This window comes from Cnephaeus nilssonii (genome assembly GCF_951640355.1).
Source record: "Cnephaeus nilssonii genome assembly, chromosome: 21".
Taxonomy (NCBI): Eukaryota; Metazoa; Chordata; class Mammalia; order Chiroptera; family Vespertilionidae; genus Cnephaeus; species Cnephaeus nilssonii.
The window spans coordinates 17,983,771-18,009,951 of record NC_137092.1 but is presented as its reverse complement, the minus strand read 5'-3'; the positions used below and the strand labels follow the sequence as shown (position 1 = coordinate 18,009,951).

The following is a 26,181-nucleotide window of genomic DNA, read 5'->3' as shown; positions in this document are numbered from 1 at the left end:
ACACCAAGTCTTCTTGGGACATTGCAATTGAGCTTACTTCATTCAGGCAACAGAGCTGGATAGAAAATTAGAGATTAAAACCTCCCCACTAAAAATTTAGTCTAAATAGAGGCTATTTCACATCCCACACCATGAATTTGGTTGTCTAAGTTGTAAGTTACTGCTGATAGTCTGGAAAGCAAATTGCAGTTGATTGCTAAAGAAGAGGATAAAGAGAATACACAGGGCTGCAAGAAAATCTAATAGGGAAGACTCAACCATAGTACCAAGCACAGCTAAGATATTTGCAAAGACTGAGGGTATTGAAAAATTGAAGCTTTCAAGCATACCTCTTTGGAATTCTAAAAGTTTAAAATAAACATAAAGAAATTACTCAATTCTGATCATTTTAAAAGTCACCTCCTCCTGCCTCCCCATAAATAAATCTATGAACTCTTTAGACCACAGCATTTATGGCAATATCCAAACACTATCCTAGAAAGCCGGTATTTTTCGAGAGAACAAACCATCTTCTATACAAATAATGCATGTAAATTGATGTCATGAATTTTTTTTGAGGACAAGAAGTTGGAATTGTGTTACTTTACTTACCGTGCGGGGAATAGACTCGTAAGTTAATGGGTATGGAGGAAATGCCCTTATTCATGCCCGTCACTCGGTCTGTCTCTGCTTCAATCTCATGGCGAACTTCATCAAAATCTGTAAATTTTTTTCCTTTGCAATGTAGAAATTCAGCATATTCTACAAAAAGACAAATTAACAAAACCTAAAATCATCTACTCTTGCAATAATTGTAAGGAAACTATGTTTTTTAATTATAAGTCACAGTATTCAATATTGTCTCTTCAACTATCAAAATGAGAGAACACAGGGTTAAAAACAAGCACAGTTAATACTGTAGAAATATTAAACACAGCACAAATGCCAAGCATGCTAAACTTGCTAATGTTCACACAAGCAATTAAATACCATAAGCAGGCTTTAAACCTTCTAGCTTATTAAATAATTTAAAGAGAATTTGGGTCCCTGAAATGACAAAACCAACAGCAGCATCTGATTGTCGAAGAAATTAGATAGAGGGCACGCACAAAGCCTATCTTCTAATCCTATTAGCACATCCTTTTCCAATATCACCACTTTATTATGATGGAATGCCAGGTTCTATAAATACAGCTTCAGAAGGCAAAAAGATTTAAAAACAAAATGTGCTTAATTCTTTAAAAAGAAAAATATGTGGAATAATTTAGCTTTACAACATACTATTCAAAATACCACAGCAACTTCTGTAAATTTTTTTTTTAATCCTCACCTGAGGATATTTCTTCCCTTGCTTTTCAGAGAGAGTGGAAAGGAGGGAAGGAAGAGGAGAGAGAGAGAAACATCAATGTGAGAGCGACACATCCATTGGTTGCCTCCACATGTGCCCCAACTGGGGCTAGGGATTGAATCTGCAACCCAGGCACATGCCATTGACCAGAAATCAAATCCATGACCATTCAGTGTACAGGCTGACACTCCAACCACTGAGTAACATCAGCCAGGGCCCAACTTCTGTAATTTAAAAGATATTTTATCGAGAAAAACAAAAAAAGAGTATTACATCAAAAAAATATTTACCTATAATCTAAAAGAAATATCTTATTTGTAGACTGGAGGAAAAACTCTAAAATAACTATCCAATAAGCAGAAAATTTGTTTTCTTAAATTTCAGTAGCATTCTACCAACTGCTATACTATCAATTTCTATACCTGCTTTCCTGGATAATAGGTACGTGATAAACAACACGGCTGAAAAAAGAAGCTGATACTAGTGCCCCTAAAAATTATTATAATTTTTTGCAAGGGAACAAGTCTTAACAAATATGTTCATTTCTCTAATACTTGGCTAAAGAATTGCTCCACTAAGGCTGCTGTGGGTCCGGAGGCCAGCTGAGCGGAGCATTCGTAGTCTTTCTCCCCCTGAGTATGTAACCTGCAGCTGCTCTGGCAAGGCCAACGGGCAAGCAACTATGAGATGTGGTCCCCTGTCTTCAAGTAGCAGAGCATCAGCTTAGGAGCTAAAGATCATTGCAGTGCTCAAAACAACAACAACAAAAAACAAACAAGCGGGGTATGAACTGAGCGTTGAAGAGTAGGGAGGGTTTCCGTGTGTGCAGACAGAAAGCCAGGAATCAGAGCATCTTAATAACTTCTGCAAATCCCTGGTCGGTATCATGCAGCCTCTGCTTGAACCCACACTGATGAAGACCTGAGCCTAGGATCTCTTTGGAAAACACCCTCATTGGAAAATGCTTTTAACGTTGGCATGAAATCTGCTTTCGTATCATATTCCATTGGTCCAACTTTTGCCCCCTGAAGCTACTCAAAGTCTTCCTCCAGACTGATTAACCTGAGCATGGGCACACAGGACCCATCTTCCCCGGCCTCTCTTGTCGTGACCTTCACCTGCTGGGCTGATCAGTGCTGCTCTGGCCTCCTGGTGGCAACACGCATTGCCCAGCCCCACCCCAGCTGCTCCAGGCCGGAAAGGTCACAGGCTCCAGAAGTGGACTGACGAGTTTCCGCTTTAACTAACCAAGCACTGTAATGGCCCAACTGTTCCAAAGTTTGACTGTCAGCCTGAGACTGGAATTAATTTCTGTCTCTCCTGTCAGTGGGCATGGGCACGAACGTTTCTACCTTCGTTTCTCTGAATCATTATATGTGCATTTTCTGGAAAATGGCACACTGAGACTCCGAAAGCTCACTGCCCAATGGTGGGGACATAGTACTCAACACCAAAGCCTTCAATGGGCTTCGGAAGGCTGGTCTTAAGAAGTTACTGCGTCACTTGGCAAGCTCTTTCACACATCTACCCTCATGGATGCTGTTTTTATTAGAATATAAATTCTCAGAGAGGGCCTGTATTTACCCACTCAATGACTAGGCCAGTACCATGTGAACATAAGTGGTTAAGATAAGCAGAGGATAACATAATAGGAAAAGTAAAGAGGAACAAAAGATGCCAAGTCCCTGAAAACAAAAATTAGTAAGTAAAAATAAGTCATAAATAATTTAGAATAAATGGAAATGTACTTTCTAGGTTAATATATTATGTGGGAAATGCACACTTGAGGATTTAGGACGATCATAAGTACCACTTTCACAGGATTAATAAGCTTCTGAATCATAAAGGAACACAAATGCGGTCTTCTCTTGGTGCCACTAGATGGCGCCTACTTGCTTTCTCTGTAGGAAACGCATGCCCTTCTAGAAGGTTGTAAAATCAATGCAATTATCAGGTGAGATTTAAATTCATTCCTGGACTCCTGAAAATGTTTTTATTTTGGGATTGAGAGATTACAATTGTGCAGGACTATCTCAAACCTTTGAGTCTTTTTAAGGATAGGATCCCACAGCTAGATATAGGGATGCTTGTATGTTTCAACTAATATTTATTGAGTTCCTACTTGCCAGTCAGGCACTGTTTTAGAAACTGGGCATGTAGCCTCATGAAGTTTAAATCCCAATGATGAGAAACAATAAACAATGTGTGTGCACGCCAGGCAATCAGTGCAATGGAGAAGACTGAACAGTAAGGGGGTATTAAATGCTCGGGGAAAGGGTTACTTTGTTATATGCTTTGGTTGAGGAAGGCTTCTCTGATATGAGAACATTCAAGCCAACACTCATGAAAGGAGGGAATAAGCCATGCTTTACATAAGAGCATCCCGGAAATGCCTGAAGCAGATGTGCACTTGGCTTGTTGCAGGAACAACAAGGAGGCCCCGTGCCCAAAGCACAGAGCACACGGAGGAGGAGGTATGAGATGAGATCCAATCAGACCAATTGACGGGTTTGGGGTAGAGAGAAAAGAAGAGGTGGCCCAGGTTTAAAATGGGTAGCTGTGGCTAATGCGTTGAGAACAGACGATGTGGAGCAAAAGAGGAAGCTGGCTTTTGGAATAATGGAGGTGAGAGAGATGATGGGGCTCAGATCAGTGTAGCAGCAGTGAGAGTGGTGAGTCGTGGTTAAATTCTAATGTATTTGGAAGGAAAATCCCACAGGATTCACTGACGGATTAAAGGTGTAGTGTGGGAGAAAGAGAAGAGCGGAGGACACCTTCAAGAAGTGTGACCTCAGCAAGGGGAAGAACTTTTGAAACAGAAATGACTAAAAAGAAGAGGTTGGAGGGATGGGGGCTGGGGATCAAGAGTCCAGTTGGGGGCCTGTGATGCCCTTACACACCCACCCAGTGGAAAAACGGGCTGCTGTTAATGGCTAGGATTACACAGCTGTGCGAGACACCATGCTCATTCACAGCCATCTGCTAGGTGTGTTTATTCTGAAAATTTCCCAGAAGATGGCAGTCGAGTGCTTGAGGAAAGGGGCAGCTTTTTCTAATTAGCACCCAAAAAATGCCTTCAGCGCTGGATATGTGAGAGTCTTTCATCTAGAGAGAAGTCTAAGCTAGAGACGTATATTTGGAATTCATTAAAGTCCGGCGAAAGGATGAGATCACTGAGAGAGTGAGACGGGGAAGAGGTCAGAGTGCTGGGCCCTGGGCTTCCTAATGTTCAGAGGTGAGGAGCTGAAGAGTGAGCAGAAGTCGTCAACCAGACAGAAGGAAACCAAAAGAGAGAGGTGGCCCAAAGCCAAGAGGGCGTTTCATGAAGGAAGACCTTCCGCTCCATCAAATGCAGCCAACATGTCAGGTCAGAGGAGAACAAAGACTGGACGCTGGAACTGGGCGACCTGGGGGTCCTTCAGGAGGCTGACAAGAGCTGTTACAGTGGAGTGGGGTGGATGACAGCCTGTTAAGAGAGAATGGGAGGAGAGGGAGTGGAGACTGATTATAGACAATTCTTGAAATTCTTTCAAGGAGTTTTGTTGTAAAGAAGAGCACAACAGTGGGAGGGCAGCTGTGCCCTTTCCCAAAGATCCTGCCATGGGCATCTCTTCCATCTGGCTATTCCCAAGTTCGAGTATCCTTTTCGAGTAAACCAATAACCTGGTAAGCAACATGTTTCTCTGAGTTCTGTGAGACACTCTCGCAAATTAATTGAACCCAAGAAGAAGGTCATGGGAACCTCTGATTGAGAGCCATTTGGTCAGAAGTACAGATGACCAACTGGACTGGCACTGGGCACCCTGAATGGGAAAGGGGTCAACTGGAACCTCCAATTTGTAGCCAGTCTGTCAGAAGACTGGCCTTGGGACTGGTGGCTGAAATCAGAGTGGCGGGGGACAGGGTAGTCTTGTAGGACTGAGCCCTCAACCTCTGGGTAGACAGTGTCAGAATTGAATTGCAGGATGCCCAGCTGGTGGGAGAATGGCTTATTGTGAGGACCCCAGCCCCTACCACAGTGAAATTGGGCCCCACAACTAAAGAGGCTGGATCTACAAAATCCTTTTTCAATGGATCCCAAAGAGCCTGCTGGGAAGTGATTTATCCTTCAGAACAGGCTGAACAAGCTGATCAACAGCTAGCCTTTTCAAGAGGTGATAAATGTGTGTCTCCTGAGACTTTTATGCTATGGTAAAGTGATATGTCTGAAAGTCTAACAAACCTCACCTGTGGTTCTGAGATACGCTCTTCCTCATAGGAAGGTACAATTTCTGGTGGCACAGCTCTCTTGGTGTGTCCTCCATGTTCCATTCACCCTGAATGTTCAGTTACTGGGCACATGAAATTATCTCTTTCTAAAACAATGCCAGGCTTCGCCTAGGATCAATTAAATCTCTTAGGCACAAGTTCATGTAAAGGATGAAGGCTATGTGTGCATAAGCACTGAAAGCCTGATACAGCATCCATGAAGTTATAGTGTGAGTCACCATAACCTGTCTTGCTGAAATTCCTGTATGTATTCACAAAATGAGACTCCTGCTTTTAAAAATCTTTCCTGGGTCCCCCTGTTAAAAATAACCTATCTTTGAAATACATTTTTATATCAAAGAATGATTTTTTGGGGGGAGAGGTATTAGAAATTCATAGCTATCGCTCTATTTTATTTTTATTTCCCCGTAAAACACTGTCATTTCCATGGGTCAGGAAAAACAAATTATACTGGGTTAAACAACTGACAAATTGTTTGGGGGAAGGATGATACAGTTAGTTTATGCCTGGGCAGCGTTCCAATCATCTGTGAAAAGCACAGCATGACCATTTAGATATTTAAGAATTTAAATATTTCCAATATGCCTCTTCCATGGGGGAAAAAATATGCATATGTTTCGATTAATCAAGGTTAAGCAGAAGGGAATTAATATGGAGCACATGCATGAACTCTTGTCAATTTTTATTCTAAAAACTGGGATCCCCGATACATTAGCTGGAGTCTTATTTCTGAATTGTTTTAATAGCAGAGTTCTGTGAGCACAGGGCTCCAATGAAAACGGAGGACAGGGCCACACAAACAGGGAGCAGTTTCCATGCAGCGAACTGACTGGCTGTAAAGAGCATCTAGATATGACTACACTGAAAACGGACTTCCTCATAGGCAGAGCCTACCTTTAACCCAACTGGGTTTCCCTGGTGCCTATCCTATTGAGAGTAAAGAACATCTAATGGATTTCTCCGTTCTTTAAAGCAGTCCACGTTAACGTCATTGAGCAATGCCAGTTTGAAGGGAAAAAATACTTCCAGAGAGCCTTCGAGTCATTCCAAACTGAAGGCAAGGTCCTAGAACTGAGGTTGAGTAGACCCAGATATGGAGCAGAAGTCAACTGTGCCACTCAGGGAAACAGAAAAGGCGAGGACATCTAAAGAAGCACTGAGTTAACCTGAGGGAGGAAGTCCAGCAGTGGGCAAAAGGGAGAGGTCTCAGTGGGAAGGTGAAGAACAATGGGGTGAGTGGGCGGAAAGAAAGCCAGGATCTCATAGCAGACAAAAGGCAAGTGCCAGGAAGACATTGGAGACCAGGTTTCAGGATCAGGCCTCTGGGACTTCCCAGGCACAGTAGGAGATCAAAACAGAACTCCAGACCCAAGAGAGCCAGTTGGTATCAGGCAGAAAACCAAGATGCGAACTCAGTCATGGAATGGAAGGAAGGCAGAGCCCTTTTCACAGCATGCCAAGCCAAAGCCACTCAGAGGGGCCTCGGGGTGAAGAGAGATTAGATCAGTGCTGCCCGGATGGTCACTGCTCAGCCATGGCCTTCACCGTTTTCTTGCTTAAGATCTGGGCTGGTTCTAAAGGCTGGGTGAGGCTGAGCCCACATGTGACTGGGTGGTGCTGGCCCATGAGACCAAGGCCAGCATTCGACAGAATGTGAGTCTGAGGTTAGCCCAGCAGCTATCACTGCGAGAGTCGTGGGTGCCTATGTTGTAACTGAAGCCACAGTGCAGAAGAAAATATCTAAGGGGGAATATGAAATGGTCCAGAAAAGAGCCTTGGGTCAATGCAAATATTAAAGGCCAGGTAAAAGATAATGCACCAGCAAAAGTGACAGAGAAGCCAAGGAGAGGGAAAACCAGGCGTGTTTGGCATCATGGAAGCTAAAAGAATAGAGCAGTGGTTCTCAACCTTTCTAATGCCGCGACCCTTTAGTACAGTTCCTCATGTTGTGGTGACCCCAACCATAAAATTATTTTCGTTGCTACTTCATAACTGTAATTTTGCTACTGTTATGAATCGTAATGTAAATATGTGTTTTCTGATGGTCTTAGGCGACCCTGCTAGCGGTTCTCAACCACGACCCACAGGTTGAGAACCACTGCTGTAGAGCCTAAGACCATCGGAAAACACAGATATTTACATTACGATTCATTAACAGTAGCAAAATTACAGTTATGAAGTAGCAACGAAAATAGTTTTATGGTTGGGGGTCACCACAACATGAGGAACTGTACTAAAGGATCGTGGCATTAGAAAGGTTGAGAACCACTGGAATAGAGGGAGACAGTAATCAATAGTGTTAAAAAGCTACAGAAAGGGCGAGTTAAGTACTGACAAATAGCTGTTGGAATTTATAGAAACTGAGCATTCATTTCCTGTATTCTTAATGTTCTGTACATAATGTCAATATTTCTTGTGGTTGCAATAACTTTTGCTATAGATTACTTGGTTCTCTTGAAAATTGTTTTATCTTTTTTATGCTTTTTTCCTTGTCTCTTCCCTTGCTATCAGGGTGACACAGTCACTTCTTGCCGTTGGCAGTGCATTTGTTTGTAAGCCGTATCCCCATTCTAACTTGTAGCTTTACATTTTACTCTAGACTGAAAAGTCCAGTCACCCAAGGTGTATGTCTGAGTCTAAAACAGAATTGGAAAGGCCCAGAGGAAGGCCACGACCCTGCAATGCATGAGCTTTAGATCACAGACTTGGAAATATTAATGTTGGCTACCCACGCCTCCTTGTGCTTCCTCCTGATAATCAGCTAAGTTTAGAAACTGAAAGTAAAAAGGAGGATTTTGAAAAACTGAGTTATTACACTATTATTTAAGAGTAACTAAACATACAAATTCAGAAACAGCCGAAATTCAATGTCACATCTTGTGTTAATAAGACAAAACATAAGATGATTTGCCAAGTAAAAATCCCGAGTCAATGAAAGTGAAATGACTAGACTTTGTCATGAGAATTCAAGTAGTCAAATTTCAATCCAAAAAAAATACGATAGAAAGTCTAAGATTTGCAAAATGTAAATACTATATCCCCATAGAATCTTATACACAAGGAATGAAGCTTATAAATGAGATTTAAATAGTAATCATATTAGAACTACAAGTATATAAATATGTAAACAAAAACAGTCTCAAAGAAAGCATCAGAGCTACAGTATGCATGGCTGGATACATTATAATATCCTACCTGCTTGACCAAAGAGAATTTTTCTATCAGTATGCACTTTATGTACAAGTTGTCAGAAGAAAACATTTTAACAAGGAGTATTTGGTAAACTCCTCACATGTCTTCATGACAGCATGCTGAAGGTCACTATCAAATGGAAACAGAGCCAATCATAACATTTGTAAGTGATAAAAGATATGAATAGTTCCTTTTTTGATATACATACTCAATTTTTCCAATAACATTTGTTGAAAATACTACCCTTTCTCCACTAAACTGCCTTTTCTCCACTGAAAATCAGCTGTCTGTATCTGTGGTCCATTTTTTAACTTTATTTTGTCCCATTGTTCTATTGGTCTAATTTTGTGCCAATGCCCCACTATCTTATTTTAACTTTATAATAAGGGTTAAAATCAGGTAGTATTCATTCACCAACTTTGGTGTTATTTCTTTTAAGTTGTTTTGGCTACTCTGGGTCCTCTGTGCTTCCTGCAAATGTTAGAATCAGCTTGTCAATCTCTACAAAATAATTCCATGTTTGAATCTTTATCTACAGCACTCTGCAATGTTACTTGGAAAAGGTGTTCTCCCCTGGCCCAACTTTGCACATATACACATATGCATGTGTGTATGGCACATTTCACTAAAAGCATAGGCATTTTCCCATGAATGCCTACTCTGATGAATGCATTAAACTTTAATGAAATACAGATTTTTATAACTGGAGGTACATCTCCTCTAAACTCTGTTTCATTAGAGCAATCACATCAGTGTTGTTGGTAGCATACAAAAATGTTTATCTATGGCCCAAGCATCGTCTTACTAGTCGGTATGGTATAGCTTTGTAATGAGGACACAAATGTTTGCAACAGAAGTCTGAACAAGTAAAAATAAAGATTTTTATCTTGACTATGTGAAAATTCTTGAGCATGATATTCACACTTGGTTGAAGAAAATTAAAATGCAAAGTAACTCCCTCTGATAAGATGCCTTTGCTTCATAAATTGCAAAAATTACCCTATGACTCAGACAACAGTCAATTCAACCAATTCTTTAAAACTTTTTTTTAAAAAGGAGGGGGAATGAAAGAAAAAGAAAAACTAAAAAATTGTTCCTAATGAAACTCAAATAATAGAGCAGGTCAATTAGTATAAACTTACAATATTTTAAGGTCTTCCGTGAGTGATTGTGTTTAACCCTAAGGGATTCTTATAAGAACATTGAGCAAAACCCACTGTACTATGTGGTGTGTTTAAATGATACTAACAGATATGCACCTATAAAAAAAAAATACTAAAGTTCTGATCTGAAACTCAGTACTGTGGTTTTTCAACTCAATTTATATGTAAATTAATGCTTAGCTACAATAGTCACAAATTATCTCAATAGAAACCTAATTAGTAGAAAACTCTCAAAGAGACTTCCTTTAAAAGGGGCTCAAACATGGAGGTAATCAATTATTTTTGCAAAATAGATAAAATTACAGTAGTTGGAAAAAGGGCAATCAGTGAAAAATACACAAGATATAAATAAACTGTCTTGCGTGAAAAACAAGTATACTCATTTTAGAGCGTCCTTGAACATGAATCTACAACATGGACCACAATGAAAACTGCAATCTTCTTAACAATGGATTAACTACTTGATCCTCCAAATGTCATTTTACTACAAGATGATTTGAAAAGATGCTCTATCATTTGATAACCCCTTTTGGTATCATAACGTTAGAACAGCTCATCGGAAATACCTGCATCCTTCCTCTTTCAACCAGGAAGTCTCTGTAATCACCCCTAAAAGTAAATGCTGTCTCTTCCATAGGTTGCTGTGAGCATGGCTGTCTGCTTCTTTCACCAAAGTTCTCCCAATGACTAGTTATACAGGCTCAGAAAATTTGTATTATATCAAAGAGTAAATGAATGAACGCATTTAACGCATAGTAAGCCCTTAATTTTAAAAATAGTCCACAGAAAATGTAACTAAATATGGAACAGCTGATTCAGATAGCAGAGGTCTTCATTTCAGAGAGGTTAAGTAAGCTGCCTGCGGTCACACAGCTAGAAGGTGGCAGTCCAGGATTTATTAAATCCAGACATTCTGGCTCCGGAGGATAATCTGTGGACCATCCCACACGGACTGCTTCTCACAATCTCTCCCCTCCTCGGAGATTCCAACTCTCAGCTTTTCACAACTTCTTTGTTGTCCACAGCTCCTGCTTTCCACCTGCCACCCCTCTATCTGGGCATCTCTCCAAGTCCAGGAACCACATGTGCTACTCTCTCTGCCATGGTCCGTAGTCTATGGGGCTCTGGAACCTTTCCCCATAAAAATGCACAAATTTACATATATACAGAATTTTCAGTAGAATTTCAGGATATCCATAGATAACTCTGCTCTACCCTCCTCCTGACCGGAATATGTGCTTAAAGCACCTAGCATACTGCCTCCTGCAAACACTCAATAAATGGTCTGTATCATCATCATGATTATAATCAGTGCCTATCAAAATATTACCTAACAAGGCCCTACTCCAGTACCATTTCCACTAAACACTTTCTTTGATCGCCCCCACTGTAAGGAATGCTTTTTTCCTCTGGATTTCTTAGGGCCCTGTGAATATATTATTCATGTGATTTTACAGGTAGAAAGAACCTTAAAGACTCTATCCAAAATGACATGTTTAAGACTATTCATATAACATGTATTACACTTCCACAGCATAGTAACTATTTGTTTATACATCTTTTCTCCAATGCTTAGATGCAGGAACTGTCTCTTCTACATCTTCGATTTAACATCCCATAAGGATTCAGGAATCATTAAAAGAATAAATAGGTGAATGAATGAATAATTCCAAATGAAAGCTGAACCACTATTCACTATTTTTCAAGGACTCATGAGGCTTTAAATGTGTCTTTCAGTATTTTAGAATATCCAGTATTTTTTTCCTCATTCGGTATGAATCAACACTTCGGAACAAAATCTTTCTCTGCACAGACAAAAGATCAGGGTCTTACCATGAGCCTTCTCCTCTCCTGGTCTAACCTGCTATAGATACTAGCTATAAGATGCTCGAGAGTGTCTTATTGCTCTCTGGGTTTCATTTTAGTAAGATATTTAATACCACAAAAATATTATATTTTCAGTCTCCCAAAAGCTGTTCTGACTTCTGTGCTAAGGTTTTCAATTTCCTTGGTGAGCCAGCCTTCAATTGCACATTGTGCTTCTTAGGTTACAGAACTGAGACTGTTTTCCATCCTGCAATATGATATATCCTTTCAACTGGGGGTTGAGTTTTCTGGCAATAAAAAAATCTACTACTTATTAAGGAACTACTTACTCTAGGGGACACAAATTGTTAACTGTGATTCACAATCTTATCCAAGTTGGAAAGTTCATATAACATGTATTACACTTCCACATGTATTACACTTATCAGAACTTATCCAAGTTGGAAAGAGAAGACAAACTTGTGAAAATGAAGCAAAAGATTTCAATAAGATGCCGTGATAGAAATCAGCATCATGAACAACTGGCCAATGAAAGGTGTGCTTCGGTCCTTTTGGACTTAGTGAAGAGAGGGGTATTTAGACTGGGGTAGTCTATAAGGATTTATGGAAGGAGTTGAGTCTGAGCTAGGCATAGGAGGGTAAGTGGAATTGGGGAAAAGCCAAGAAGAGAAAAGAGACTATTTAAAACTACAAACAAATGGTAATAAAACCACCCAAGTGGAAAAGCAAAAGGGAACTGGGGATAAACCAGCTGGGCAAAAAAGCAAACATCCAATTAAAAAATATATTTGTAGAGTGAGTGAATGAAAGAATGAAGCATTTACGGAAGATTGTCAGAGACTAAATGTGCCCTCTTTGTGGGTAAAAGCTAAAGAAGATGTTGCACATACAGCATTTGGCACTGGTCCTTCCATGCTCAGAATATAAAAAGTGTAGGCTTGCCCTAGCCAGTTTGGCTCAGTGGATAGAGCATCGGCCTGGGGACTGAAGGGTCCCTGGTTCGATTCCCGTCAAGGGCACATGCCCGGGTTACAGTCACCCCCAAAATAAACTGGAAGTAATTATACATCTTCCCCAAAATGTTTTCATTTATCACATTTAAAATAGAGTTTGAATCGAAAATTTTATTTTCTACACATATTCTTAGAACATATCAGTTGTATAAGGCAGGATATAAATTAACACACATTAACTCCTGTTAATACCCACAATATCCTGGAAAGCAGGTGTTATTATCCCAGCTAAACTGTAACTTCTCTGTGCCTCAGTTTCCTCCTAAATAAAATTACAATAATAATAATAATAATATCCCACAGAGCTAACAAAATCAAGATTTGCCAAAAATGTTAACCTTAAATTTTTTACTGTATATGAGTTCACCTTTATTACTCTTTAGTAATTCCAAGTATATTACTAGATCCCTTTTTAAAAATATTTCAAGACATAGTGGATATCTTGTATTTCAGAGTAGTCCATCTATACTGTGAACATAGAAGTAGGCTGCAAATGAAAGAACTATATAAACTAAATGAGAAAAAGTACTCATTTTTATCTGTTTCAGCATAAATCTCTAGTTTTGCCCAGTTGCAAGCCCTAAAGCCATATGGACTTGTATAGCTAGTCATTTTTGATACTTCCTTTCTGAAAATGTCTTAACTTCATCCTGAATCCTTCCCATCAATGCCAGGTGGGGGTGGCTCTTGTCACCTCTCACCTGGACACCTCATGCCCTGGCCTCTCCCTGTTTGATCTACCCTCCCCTTGTCTCCACAGCAATCCACTCAACATGTATATATGGTTGTGGTTATTATTGTGGTTGTGATCTCAGCTTTATCATTTCATTGGCCACATTGTGCTTTTTAAGTATCTGCCTCCCCTTCAGGTATGTGGGTTCCTACAGGTCTAAGACTATCTCATATTCATCTCTGGTTCCTCTATATCTGCCCCAGAACCTGAAACATATGATGCATTCAGCATATATTGGGGGAGAGGGAATGAGTTCTTTTATAATTGTTTTTGTGTAGCTAGGAAAGTTAGCAGCTTTATTTATTTGTTTGTTTGTTTGTTTGTGTGGGTACTTGTGCATTTTTTAATTGATTTCAGAGAAAGGAAGGGAGAGGGAGAGAGGGATAGAAACATCAATTATGAGAGAGAATCATTGATTGGCTGCCTCCTGCATACCCCCTATTGGGGATCAAGCCCATAACCTGGGCATGTGCCCTGACCAGGAATCGAACTGCAACCTCCTGTTTCATAGGTTGACACTCAACCACTGAGCCACACCGGCCGGGCTAGCATCTTACTTTAGAAAATTATATTATTTGTGAAATGATCAGACTTATTGTGTCTTATAAATGGAAATTTGTCAAATTTTCTAAAGTACAGCTGTGCATAGCTTCCATGCCATTAAGTAGTTCATTAACCAACGCATTCATGCAGACAGTATTTTTATGGTAACTGCTCCCCTGGCTAAGAGATAACACTTACCCAGCAACTCCCTGATTCATAAGAGAGTAAGAGCTAAGAGCCCACCCATCTGGAATTAAAGGATGAAAGTTGCCATTACATGGTAATGCTACCCTATAAGGACTTCAAAAATTTTTTTAACATGCTGAGCCAGGTGTTTTAAAAAGAGATTATCAGTTTAAGCTGTTTTAACAGAAATTCTCTACCTTCAAATTGTGGTGACATTGTATTAGTGAGCTAGATGTCTCTAATTAAAACAGAACTGCTCAGCATCGGATCACTATAATTCACTAATTCTCTGCTGAGAACATATTTTTAGCTATCTCAGGAAAAATTGCATAACAAAGTGTTGCCCCAGTTCCCTCAATTCTACTTATCCTACTTGAAATAACACAATAGGAAAATGTTTTCATTAAAAATCATCCATTTTCACTGGCTGGTGTGGTTCAGTGGTTGAGCATTGACCTATGAATCAGGAGGTCACGGTTACATTCCTGGTCAGGGCACATGCCCAGGTTATGGGCTCGATGCCCCAATAGGGGGTGTGCAGGAGGCAGCTGATCAATGATTCTCTTTCATCATTGATATTTCTATCTCTCTCTCCCTTTCCCTTCCTCTTCTGAAATCAATAAAAATATATATTTTGAAAAATCATACATTTTCCAGTGATGTTTTCAAATGGTGTGATTTAGAATTTTCTGGATTCGTCCCCGAGAGCTAAACCTCCCCTTGTAGGAATGAGTAAGCATGCTAGCTGAAATGGAAGGTGATCACATATAAAATTCCACTGCCCCCAAAGGGAATTGCATTTCAATTACAAGAATACTAAGCAGCCAAATGATTTAAGAACATCAGGGCTGACATTCACTTTGCTATCTTAAGACACTTTCATTTTCCACTTTTGTCACCAAGGGATAACACTAGGCACCCAGAGATCAAAGAAGGTTAAGAAATGTGTGAGGGGGGAAAGAGGTCCTTTTGCTACTTCAGAAGGTCCCAGACCCTGTTCTGACAGGCCCTGTCCCAACCCCCTCACTGGGACATAAGAAGGTAAGTTCATGGCAACCACAGAGGAGAAACAGTAAACAAGTCAGAAAAGAGAATCAGGACCCCAAATTATCTCAACAGGCTGGAATCATCAGTGGAATTTCACAAAAGAAATTTACTATTGTAATAAATGTCAAGTCCTGCTCTTACATCAATAAGTAGAAGATCCTGGTGAAGTACAGAAAAATAAGAAAAAAGAGTTGGCAAGTATAGTGGACTTCAAGTTCAATATCAACCAATCATAAAATGCCCCTACCCCCAAAGTAATGTGACCTAAGACTGCATTCATTGCAAGCCCATGTCTAAAACATGAGAGGCAGCCGTCCCTCTGAGCTACTGCCGGTAGAGCCCACAGGTTCTGGGAACAGCTTTCCTGACAAACTGAAGCATATGGAAAAGGATAATGTCCACAGCAGTGAGGAAACTCAACCCACACCCCCACTTTCCTAAAGAAAATTAAAACAGAGGCTTAACAGAGATTCGGTGCTTTTTATTCTGGAGTAATTTAATTCAAAGCCAGAAAGCATCATTCTGGCTATTAGCATTCCTCTAGTTAAATTTAAGGAAAAGGGGGAAGCAGAAAGGTACTGTGAATAAAAATAAAGAATTGAGAATTGGGTATACTGAGTGCTTCCCTAAGTTCATATCTTTTTAAAGCTCAGGTAACTGGTATCATTGAAAGCTCAAGATAAATTGCTTAAACTTCCAAAACCAGAAATAATTATCATGATCAAAAGTATAAATATGGCATTTAATTACCAAGGGGAAAATAACAGCCAAGTTTGTGATCTGTAGATAATTGCAAATATCGCATTCAGCTAGCATATGATGTTTGAAAGAACTACATCTTCCAGAACTATGAAGCCATAATTTTGGATATCTGCATCTAATACAAACTAGAGACTGAGACCATCTCTTAGATGGCAATTTTTATTTGGTGGGGATTTGAATGTTTTAAAGCTCTGAATTCCTTCTCTCTAAAAAAGAACTATTATATAAATCTATAGTAACCAGCCATTTCTTACCAAAAGCCATAATAACTACCTCTCTGAGTGAGAGAATAAAACAAAGTAAAAAGGAAAGTGCTTTATTCATATGCTGGCAGTAAAATCAGTGCTATTAATGATAACAAATGGAAATTATAGCCCCTTAAAAGAAAAGAATCATAATTTGGAATGGTAGAGATGTGTCCCTCCTCCAGGTGTAGAAACTCTTTTGCGTTCTAAGGCAGCAAAGAAGCAACTGAGTAAGTTACTTGATGATTCACATTACAACTCTCTTCAAAATAGCCAGTGAATTTTCTGGCCTATCCATTTAAGCTCAAGCACAAAATTTCATATCGTTAGTTTTTATGGGATACAAACTACCACTGTATTTTCACCCACGGAAGTTTATACTGGATAGGATCTCACACGTCCTCAACGTCAGCATTTGGTGGGGATGGAGAGCGACCCACTCATTCATTCAAACAAGTGGTTACCATTTTACAGGAGCTACATGGAGCTGCTGGGCATCAATTATAGCGGCCTCTGCCCTCAAGAAGCTCACTGATTACTAGATGAGACAGTCAGCTAAACACCAGGTCATGGAACAATGTGATGGGGGTTATTAGAGAAGTCTGTGCCAGGTGCCATGGGACAGAAGGAAAGGCACAAGTAATTAAGGGAAGGTGGATGTTGGAGAAGGCTTGCAGAAGGGGTGGCCTCTGAGCTTAAGCTCTTTTCACAGGAGAACTCAAGTGTGTCAGGAAGAGTGGATGACAGAATGAATTCCAGAGAGGAACACGGCCTGAGGCAGGCAGGCTCACTGTTGACTGATTAACACAACAGGGAATCAGACTGGGAAGACTGGACCACACTCTGAAGGCTCTGGGGATAAACATGAATACCTCAGCAATCCTAAATGATTGATTTATGCCTTAGGTTAAACAATTGCCCACTGGCCTTGAGCTTGCATTGCCGTAAGCCTTCTAGACAGGATTCTTAAAGTGTTTTCTTAGCATATGGTATCACCCTGCTCAGAAATCTACAATGGCTTTCTGTCTTCAACCACAACATTCCAAACTCCCTACTAAGTTGCCAATGTTCTCGCTAAGATTGCAACCTCAAGTCTTCGTCACCTTGAACCAAGTCCGCCTCATCATCAATATATATCCCACCCTCAAGACCTAACTTTAACTCTGTCTCTCCACCTACAAATCACCCAGCCTGCCTTCTGTTCATCCGAAGTACATCAGCTCAGGGCCTCCACTGTACTTCGTCTAACTACTCAAACCCACTCAGATCTCTCCTTCCCCTGAACTCCTTCTCGACCACCCCGCTTATCACTGAATGGTCAGTTCTGCTGTGTCTCCCCAGTACAGAAGCCACGGCTCTTATTTCAACCATATGACCCCCCAGGCCTTGCAAATACTGGGCCCAACGTACAAGAACTATGTAGTGATGCATCAGATAAACAAATGGTTCCAGTTGACACTGGGAGCAGAGAACACATTTTTAATCTCTTTTTAAAATATGATAATATTTTTAATAACAATAGATAGTGTCAGATGGGGACTAGATTTATCAGGGTGATCACTTTGTAAGTTATATATATGTCGAATCCCAGAGTTATACACCTAAAGCTAATATAATACTGTATGTCAAGGGTATTTTAAAAATAAAAATAAAAATTTTTAACATATGAACACCTTGATTCTTGTATACTAACTTTAGAGGATGTCCAGTTTTTACTTATTTGAATGTCACCTGTCGAGTTGGGCATCGCTGTATGGTAGAGCGTGACATACAGGGAAGAAGAGTTCTTTCTGAGGGAAGAACACACAATCTGGCGATGAAACGCAGAGGCTTTGGGAAGCCACTGTCTAGGGCAGTGATGGCGAACCTATGACACGCGTGTCAGCATGACATGCATAGCCATTTCTGATGACACGCGGCCGCTGAGGCGGCCGCATGCCGAGGATGAAACATTTACTGCTCCTGAGGATGAAACATTTGCAAAATAATGTTTTTTCTTCAAAGTGACACACTACCCGAGTTGTGCTCAGTTTTTTGGCGAAGTTTGACACACCAAGCTCAAAAGGTTGCCCATCACTGGTCTAGGGATTCCATGCCAGCCTGTAGTACTATGCTTAGGACATCATATTTCAAAGAAGAGAACTCAAGGCCAAGTATGCTCTGTACTGGCCAAGGTCACACGATAAATCAGCAATACCATTCAGTTACACCGAGTTTTGCTACCTAAGCAGAAAATCTGCCTCTTGAGAAATCTGAGTATTCAGAAACAAAGTCAAACTCGGGCACACATTAGCACATTGCAGGAAAAGAAAGGCAAGCAGATGACAAAGGAGGCTTTTAGAATGCAAAGCACCGCACGTAAAATAGTTCAAGGTTTGGTTGCTATTATACTGGACCAGTTGATAACCAAGTAGGCACCACGTCCTACATTCATCAAAAGAGGCAGAGATAAGAGATTTGCAATACTTTCCTGCCTTGAGATCAAATGGGAGGTTTTTCAGAGTGGCCATCATGTTTTAAGTAAAAGAACAGGATAGAACAGCAATCACCAGGATCATCACAACCAATAAAGGACCACCAAGTCTTCTTCTTATTTGAACTAAAGACTCAGCAAATAGGAGTCTAGTCCAGTATCTTAAAGAGGATTTAACCTTGGGACAGTGTGTATGTGATTAGTCACATCATGTTTATTACGGAACAGCTTTGGGAAATAGAAGGCACGGAAACCAGAGTGTGAGCAGGGTGCGAAGGCACACCCTCCTGCCCCCCCCCCCCCCCCGAACCCCCAAGTAAGCAATAGTCTCTGTATATGACTAGGCCACAACTGCAGAGCCACTGGGTAGATGGATACAATTTTCTGTTAGAAATATTATGTGTCCATCTACCCAATGTCTGTGCTGTTGTAGCCTAGTCACATACAGATAGATTTATAGAAAGAGATATATTAGGAGGGATAGGCTCACAGGATTAGGGAGGCTCAGAAGTCCCATCTGCAAGCAGTTCTAAGTGGTTGTACCATTTTACACCAGACACCACCGGTGGGTGAGAGCCCAGTTCCTTCGTGTCCCCATCAGCACTCTGCAGGGCCAGTCTTCCTCCTTTCAGACATTCTCGGGGCTGCATGTCGCTATCTTCTTCTGGTGTTAACTGGCTTTTCCCTATTGACTCAGGATGTTGAGCAGGTTTCCAGGTGCTTATTCGCCACCCCTCTTTCTGCCTATACTGGCAGCTCCACTCTGCACCCCGCCCTCGGTAAACTACGGATCCTCGCCCCTGGATGGAGAACCCATGCCTAACATTTCGACTCCCACATTCAGGTAAAACTAGACTAAGTATTGGTAGGACAATGTGCTCCTATCACTGGTACAATTAGCAATATCTTACAATACTTAAAATATAGTCTGCAATTTTCCATATGAATATTTTACAAATGGGCCTGCTATTTATTTCATGATATCAGTAAATTCTTGAGGTTTCCCTATAATTAAAAATAATAATAATAGTAATTTGGGTTGGTTAAGGTATTGTTTTGTGTTGTTTTGTGTGTTTTTTTTGTAACTTTAATGTTTTCCTCTTAAAAAAATAATAATAGATAGGAATACTCTCTTTAATATAAAAATCAGATAAAATCTAAGTGAGGTACTATAGTTTTACTTCCTAACCAATATACCTAAACAAATTATATAATTGAGGAAGTCACATAATACTGCATTTTTTCCCCAGACCTCTTGAATGCCTGAATACTAGGAAATAGAATAGTTTTCATAATTGAGTTGTAGTCGACAAATCTTGACCTTAGTACTTCCTCTATCCGGATTCTGCTTTAACCAGAAGAATCGCTTCGTGCTTTGGTCAGATTACCGTTTAGGAATCCAGCTCCCTCAGGAAGCTGGTCAGTTTGAGGAAGTCTGTGGACAGGGCTCCCTGCAGAACCAGGCACATGTAGGGCTGTTTCCCTTGGCACCACTTCTTTCAATTACCTGTGTTATCAGGGAAGCGCTGCCTTCCTTTTTCTCTCCAGAAGTGATCACATCCGTGAGAAGCCCATTCAGATGTGAGCTTACATACATGACATGGACATTTTCACTTCGGCGCTGGGCACCTGAAAGTCTATCATAGAGATTTTCAACCCTTTTCATCTCATGGCACACATAAACCAATTACTAAAATTCTGCCACACACCCAAAAATATATTATACTTTTTGTTGATCTGACCAAAAAAAAAAAAAAGGTATAATTTTGATTCATTCATACCAGACAGCTATTGTTGTGTTAGCTGTTGTCATTTTTTTTGAATTTGACAATCTAAGGGAAAAGACTAAATAGTCAGATATTGCATGTTTTAAATATTCTTGCGGCACACCGGTTGAAAATCGCTGGTCTATCCTATCACCCTTCCATACCCAAACACCCAAAACTCTAAAAAATCAAAATCACAGGTTAACTTGGGCACTCAAATAAAGAAATATCAGAATTCTTAACCCAGCTCATTCTGAAGACATCTCAGTATTAACATCTCCTACTTTCCTTATGCATTATAAATTAGCACCTTGATTAAAAATTTAGTGACACTGCTTAAATTGTCAGGTCTGCAGCAATTTATCAATAAAACGTTGCTTGTATAATACATTAACACTTTTCCAAGTGTTTTTAAATATGTTATTTTATTTCTCTAAAATGCTGTCTTTGTTTCATCAGCTGTCAAACAGATTGAAATGTTGAAATGCTGTCTGTTCGCTACAAGTAGGGTATTTTAAAGATTAGAAATAATTTATAAATCACTCTGAACTTACTGAAGATGGAATTACCTTAAGTTGCTAACCTTGGGTAGAGTGCTAGTAGCTGTTGCCACTTAGGTGATGTGGTTTTAAGAGCTTGAAAAAGCTCCAACGGATTAAAAATAAACGAACAAATAAACAAAAACCTCCCCTTATCACAAGAAAACTCCGCTAGTACAGACTAACTATAAGGTAAGGCTTCTCATTTTTTTGCTGCTAAAATGCAAAGACCTTTGGGATATTAACACTTTAATGCTCATCCAATATTTTTAAAATTGATTTTTTAAAAATCTTTATTGCTGAAAGTATTACATATGTCCCATTTTTCCCCCATTGACCTCTTCTAGAACCTCCCCTCCCCCCACCCTCCACCCCATTGATTTTTAAAGAGAGTGGAAGGCAGGGAGGAGGCGCAGGGAGGGAGGGAGAGAGAGAGACACACACAAGATTGGTTGCCTCCTGAATGTGCCTTTACTGGGGCTGGGGATCAAACCTGCAACCCAGGTATGTGCCCTTGACCGGGAATCAAACCCTCAACCCTTTGGTGCATGAGCCAATGTTCTAAGCACTGAGATGCGCCAGCCAGGGTGGGATATTAACACTTTAAACTATATCAATTACTTGTATCTTGGTGTAAATGAACTTATCAGATGCTCCTAAAAAGACTTTCAAGGTGATAAGAGGATGCAAAATTCAGGCACCTGGGAGAAATGCAATAACATAAGGAGGAAAAATAAACATAGATATAGCATGTTGAGACCAAAAAACCAACTACTTCCCTTAACTACTTTACCATTTTATCTTCGATAAATCTTGAGATTCTACACAAACACTAAGGAGCTATTGTTATTAGTATACCTACAATCATTACTGGCCAACTTTTGAAAGTAAAGTCAAATGAAAGACCTCCAGTGTCTGTTGTGAAATACTGAATTTTCTCAGCCTGGAATCATGAAATTTAAAACTTTTAAACTATAAGTATCACTTTTTAAAATAGCTAAGCCCAGTCCAATGAGAAGTCTTGATGGATAGATAATGCACATCCCTTTCCCCAAAATACATACATACAAAACCCGCTCTAATAAATTAATCAGAAAAACAGTATAGTGTGTATGTGGGGACACACACACACACACACACACACACACACAAGTACCATAGATTGCAATTCTTTTGAAGCTGAAGAGAACAAATGAAGCCGAAGTCCAAATGCAGCCCCTTGATCCACAGGAACCACAAACCCCACCTGCCGGCCACCATGCTGCCATCACAGTGACAAGTTCTGCTCCCAGCACCTCGTATCTCATTTCTGATAGCTGCCATTCCTGGTAATAAATCACCCCTCACTAACCAAAAGAAACAGCTTTACCATGAGAAGAGAGAAGGTGCTCAGTAAACTATGGAATACGTATTCATTATGCATTTACTTTTATGAATACCCCAATTTAATGATCTCAATAGCATAGATACAAAATAATTTTAAATTTTATTTAAAAGGCTAGCAACAACTTAGACAACAATAAACAATTTAGACAACATCCCAAATTATACCTATCAAAATAGACCTGCATTATAATTAAGTATGTTGATGTTTATTCTGAATCCTGCACCTATACTTGGTCAACAAAAAGCCTACACAGAGTCTAACATGGACATTGGTAGGCCTGGACACAGCAAAATGAAACATTAAAATAATACAGTGATGAAGCATTAGATATGTCATGTACATGTCAAGAAAAAAGGGGGTTTTGATGAGTAATGAGAGAAACAAGGGCACATGGATATTCAAAATGAAAATCATAATTGACATGCCTTAGATTTGAGACCCTCCAAGGACAGAGACTCTCAAAGTGCTTTTGACTTGTGGCTTGTAAGTCACATTACTTGAGAAGTATTGCATGACCCCAAATTCCTATCTAATTAAGCAATAAAATTACCTGGTAGGTGAGCCAGATAATTCCATCCAGGCCTGCTACTCATGCAGAGGTTTAAAAAATTAGGTCTCTTTAAATATTAGACAAAATGAGAGTAACAGGAAGACAACTGAAGAAACATCGTATGCAGGACACAAGCTGGCAACTTCTCTGCTGTGTGGCACACAGTGGGCATTCAAAATCTGCTGAATGAATGCATGCATGCAAAAGTATGAGGATAAAAATGTACCCAACAAATACACTTTGGGAAAACAATGAGAAGAAATTCCAACAGGCGTGCAGGAGATTTGTTATTAAACTACACAATCACTTGAAAAGTACTTAATGAGAATTTAGTTTCCTTTGTAAAATAAACACCTCTGGTTAATATAAAACCATCTTTTAAGCCAGCAGAGTAGCTAGACTATGGTCTGTTGGTATGCTGTTTGGACAACAGAAAAAAACAGTTTCTAAAAGGTGTAGGCGATAGCAGTCAACAGATGAGATAACCCATCCTGCCCTGATGGTCAAGCAAATACTGACGTCAATGTTTTGTGGAGAATGAAGATGCAGGCTGTGGCTGTGGCAAAGATAACGCATGTCCCGCAGAGGAGGGGAAGGCAGAGAAAATACATTCCAGACTATTCCGACTCATCCAACACCTGTGATCTGGAAGTCTAAGGGGAAAGGATGAGAGTGGAAGGGGTAGGTAAGCAGTGACTGTTAGTTGACCTCAGCCATGGGCATGATGTGAAACAAGTCTATTCATCTTCCTTCAATAAAAAAACACATCTTCTCCGCTCAGGTCTAAATAGATATTAACAAATCTACAGTTTATCTTTTAATCCTCTTCACCATCAATTATTTCAAGACAACACTTTTTTTTTTTTTTAAATAGGAGCGCGGAGGGGGACAGAAAGAAAGAGAAGTCCCCAAATCAAGGAACGTGACATCTCCCTTCCATCCAGCCTCTTTCAGGAGACATAGTTCTAGAGCAGACATTATATGGCCAAAAGGGTCTCAGGTAAGAGAACTATAATTTTTGGATTGTAAACTCAAGGCAATTACAATTCCTTCTCCCACCCCACCCCCCAGAATGGAATAGAGACAAACAAATTATTGCCAACCCAAGTCATCCAAACCTCACAATCAGGAATGGTAATTCTATTGAAAATATTGTATTTTTCATTTTCTTTAAGGAAGAAATATATCTTTAATTCAGTAATTTCCTTCCTCAGTGGAAAATGTATATGGTGTTAAAGGGCAGTCATCTAACTGGGAAGAAATAAAATTGGGCTCAGGTTTGCTTAGAATAGCTCTGTGACTTTTCTCAAAATTTTGAGAGTTGAGTGAAAATTGTTGTGGCCTTTGTATTGGAAATTACATAACTGAGCAACTGGAAATTGTAAGTCTATTCATAAATGTGTACTCAATCTTTAAGGTAAGAAAAAATTACCAACAAAAGAAAAGCAGTACAAAATAACAGGTTCCGAATGTTGTGAAAAGGAAGGAAGGAGGAGGACCCCCAGCTCAGAGAGATGAGCGGATATGTGGTTACTGTTGCAAAGATTTCACCTGGATGTTTGTACTCTGCCGAGGAGGTTAAGTCGATTATGTAACAACAACCTAACTAGGTGTTATTAGAACCTCAGCCTCTGAGAGTCTAAGAAGATCCTCAGACATACATAGATCCAATCATTACATTGCACACCTTAAATTTACACAACGTCATATGTTAATTATATCTAAATAAAGCTGGGCTGCGGGTCCTCAGGCTCTGAAATGCCAGGGCCAGATGTGCTGGTGTTGGAGCTGGGGGCGCCGGGCAGCAGCAGGACAACACACTTCGGCCACGAACACACTTGGGCCTGCTTTGGTCCAAGCACAGTGTGCAGACCCGGATGAAGGCTTCATGAGCAAACATATGGACAGTTTTTTTAAATGATGGGTAATTTCTCAATAAAAGGAGCCTATTAAAAGGAAGAAGGAAAGGAACCTAGAAAAAGAAAACAACAGGAAAGAATTAGATGAACCGGTTATGAGTGCTTCTCCCAGTGTGACTCAGGGAGCAAGGGCTCTAAAGAACTTCCTCCTTGGCCGTAGTTCTTCACAATGCAGCAACCTGGGCCCTACCCCAGACCTGCTGAATCACAACTTCTGCGGGGGATGCCCAGCAACCCCCAGGAATCTTATGCACATGGAAATGTCAAAATAACTCTACTCAAGGGACATTAAACCAGGAATCTGCGCTTGGTATGCTAACCTCCCCGTCGGTGGAAAGCAAACGGGAGCCAGCACTGGACCAGAACGAGGTCAAAGCTGTAGTTAAGAAAGAATGTCTTCAGAATCACATTTGTTTTCACCATGAGGTTAACTTGTAACAGTGAAAAGAAAAGAAAGATTTAGTCCTCTGCAAAAACAGACTACCATACTAAAATATCTATTTTAATCATATTTGGATATTTAAATGTAAAACAAAATGAGATCCGTAGTTTTAAAATATTTCTAATGTTGTTATTCAAAATAAGACTTGTGTGTTTTCACTAATATGTCTCAGTCTAAGTTATGATCGTAGAAAACAAGTCCTGGCCATTGTACATAAATGAGGGTTTAAAGTCTCTAAATCTACAAACTTCTTTAAAATATCTCACCTGTGAAAAGGTGACGTTTTTCTCTGGACACTGCCTGTTACAGGAGGAAGCAATCTCCTCAAAGACCCTCTGCCCAGTTGCACCTGGACTCACAAAGCCCTTCATGCAGACCTGAGGATGGAGCTGGTGGGCAGCCCCTCGCTCCGACCCTGGTGATTCACCAGCTTTACAAGCCTCGCTCCTCAGACCTGAGCTCTGTGTCTCCATCTTTGTCAAAATGGTCATTTACAGCAACCCCAAACAAGGACCCAAAATACTGAATAGTAACAGTTCTCTAATAAATTACAAGCCCTATGTAATTTTTAAAACATGGACATGTTACATGGTGCAGTCAATGCAATTCAAATGTGGGAAATCAAATGTTGATGAATTAATAATATATTTGATGTGCGTGAAAGGAGGAAGCAGCAAGGAAATCTTTTACAAAAGATCACTTCTATAATTTGAACAATTATCTTCAATTTACCCATTTTGTAATTTCTGATTTTTAACATCTTCATTTCTTATACTAATGTCACTGAAATAAAGGAGA

The 26,181-nt window shown here is 40.0% G+C and overlaps 1 protein-coding gene across 9 annotated transcripts in view; it reads right to left on the bottom strand.

The window, feature by feature from the left end:
• The window catches only part of DNM3 (dynamin 3), a 373,749-nt gene that overhangs the window by 292,905 nt on the left and 54,663 nt on the right, over positions 1 to 26,181 (bottom strand). For all 9 annotated transcript variants that reach the window (XM_079761529.1, XM_079761527.1, XM_079761525.1 and 6 more), the window contains exon 3: positions 592 to 741. In XM_079761529.1, the coding sequence (XP_079617655.1) occupies positions 592 to 741 (150 nt within the window). The remainder of the gene's footprint in view (positions 1 to 591; positions 742 to 26,181) is intronic.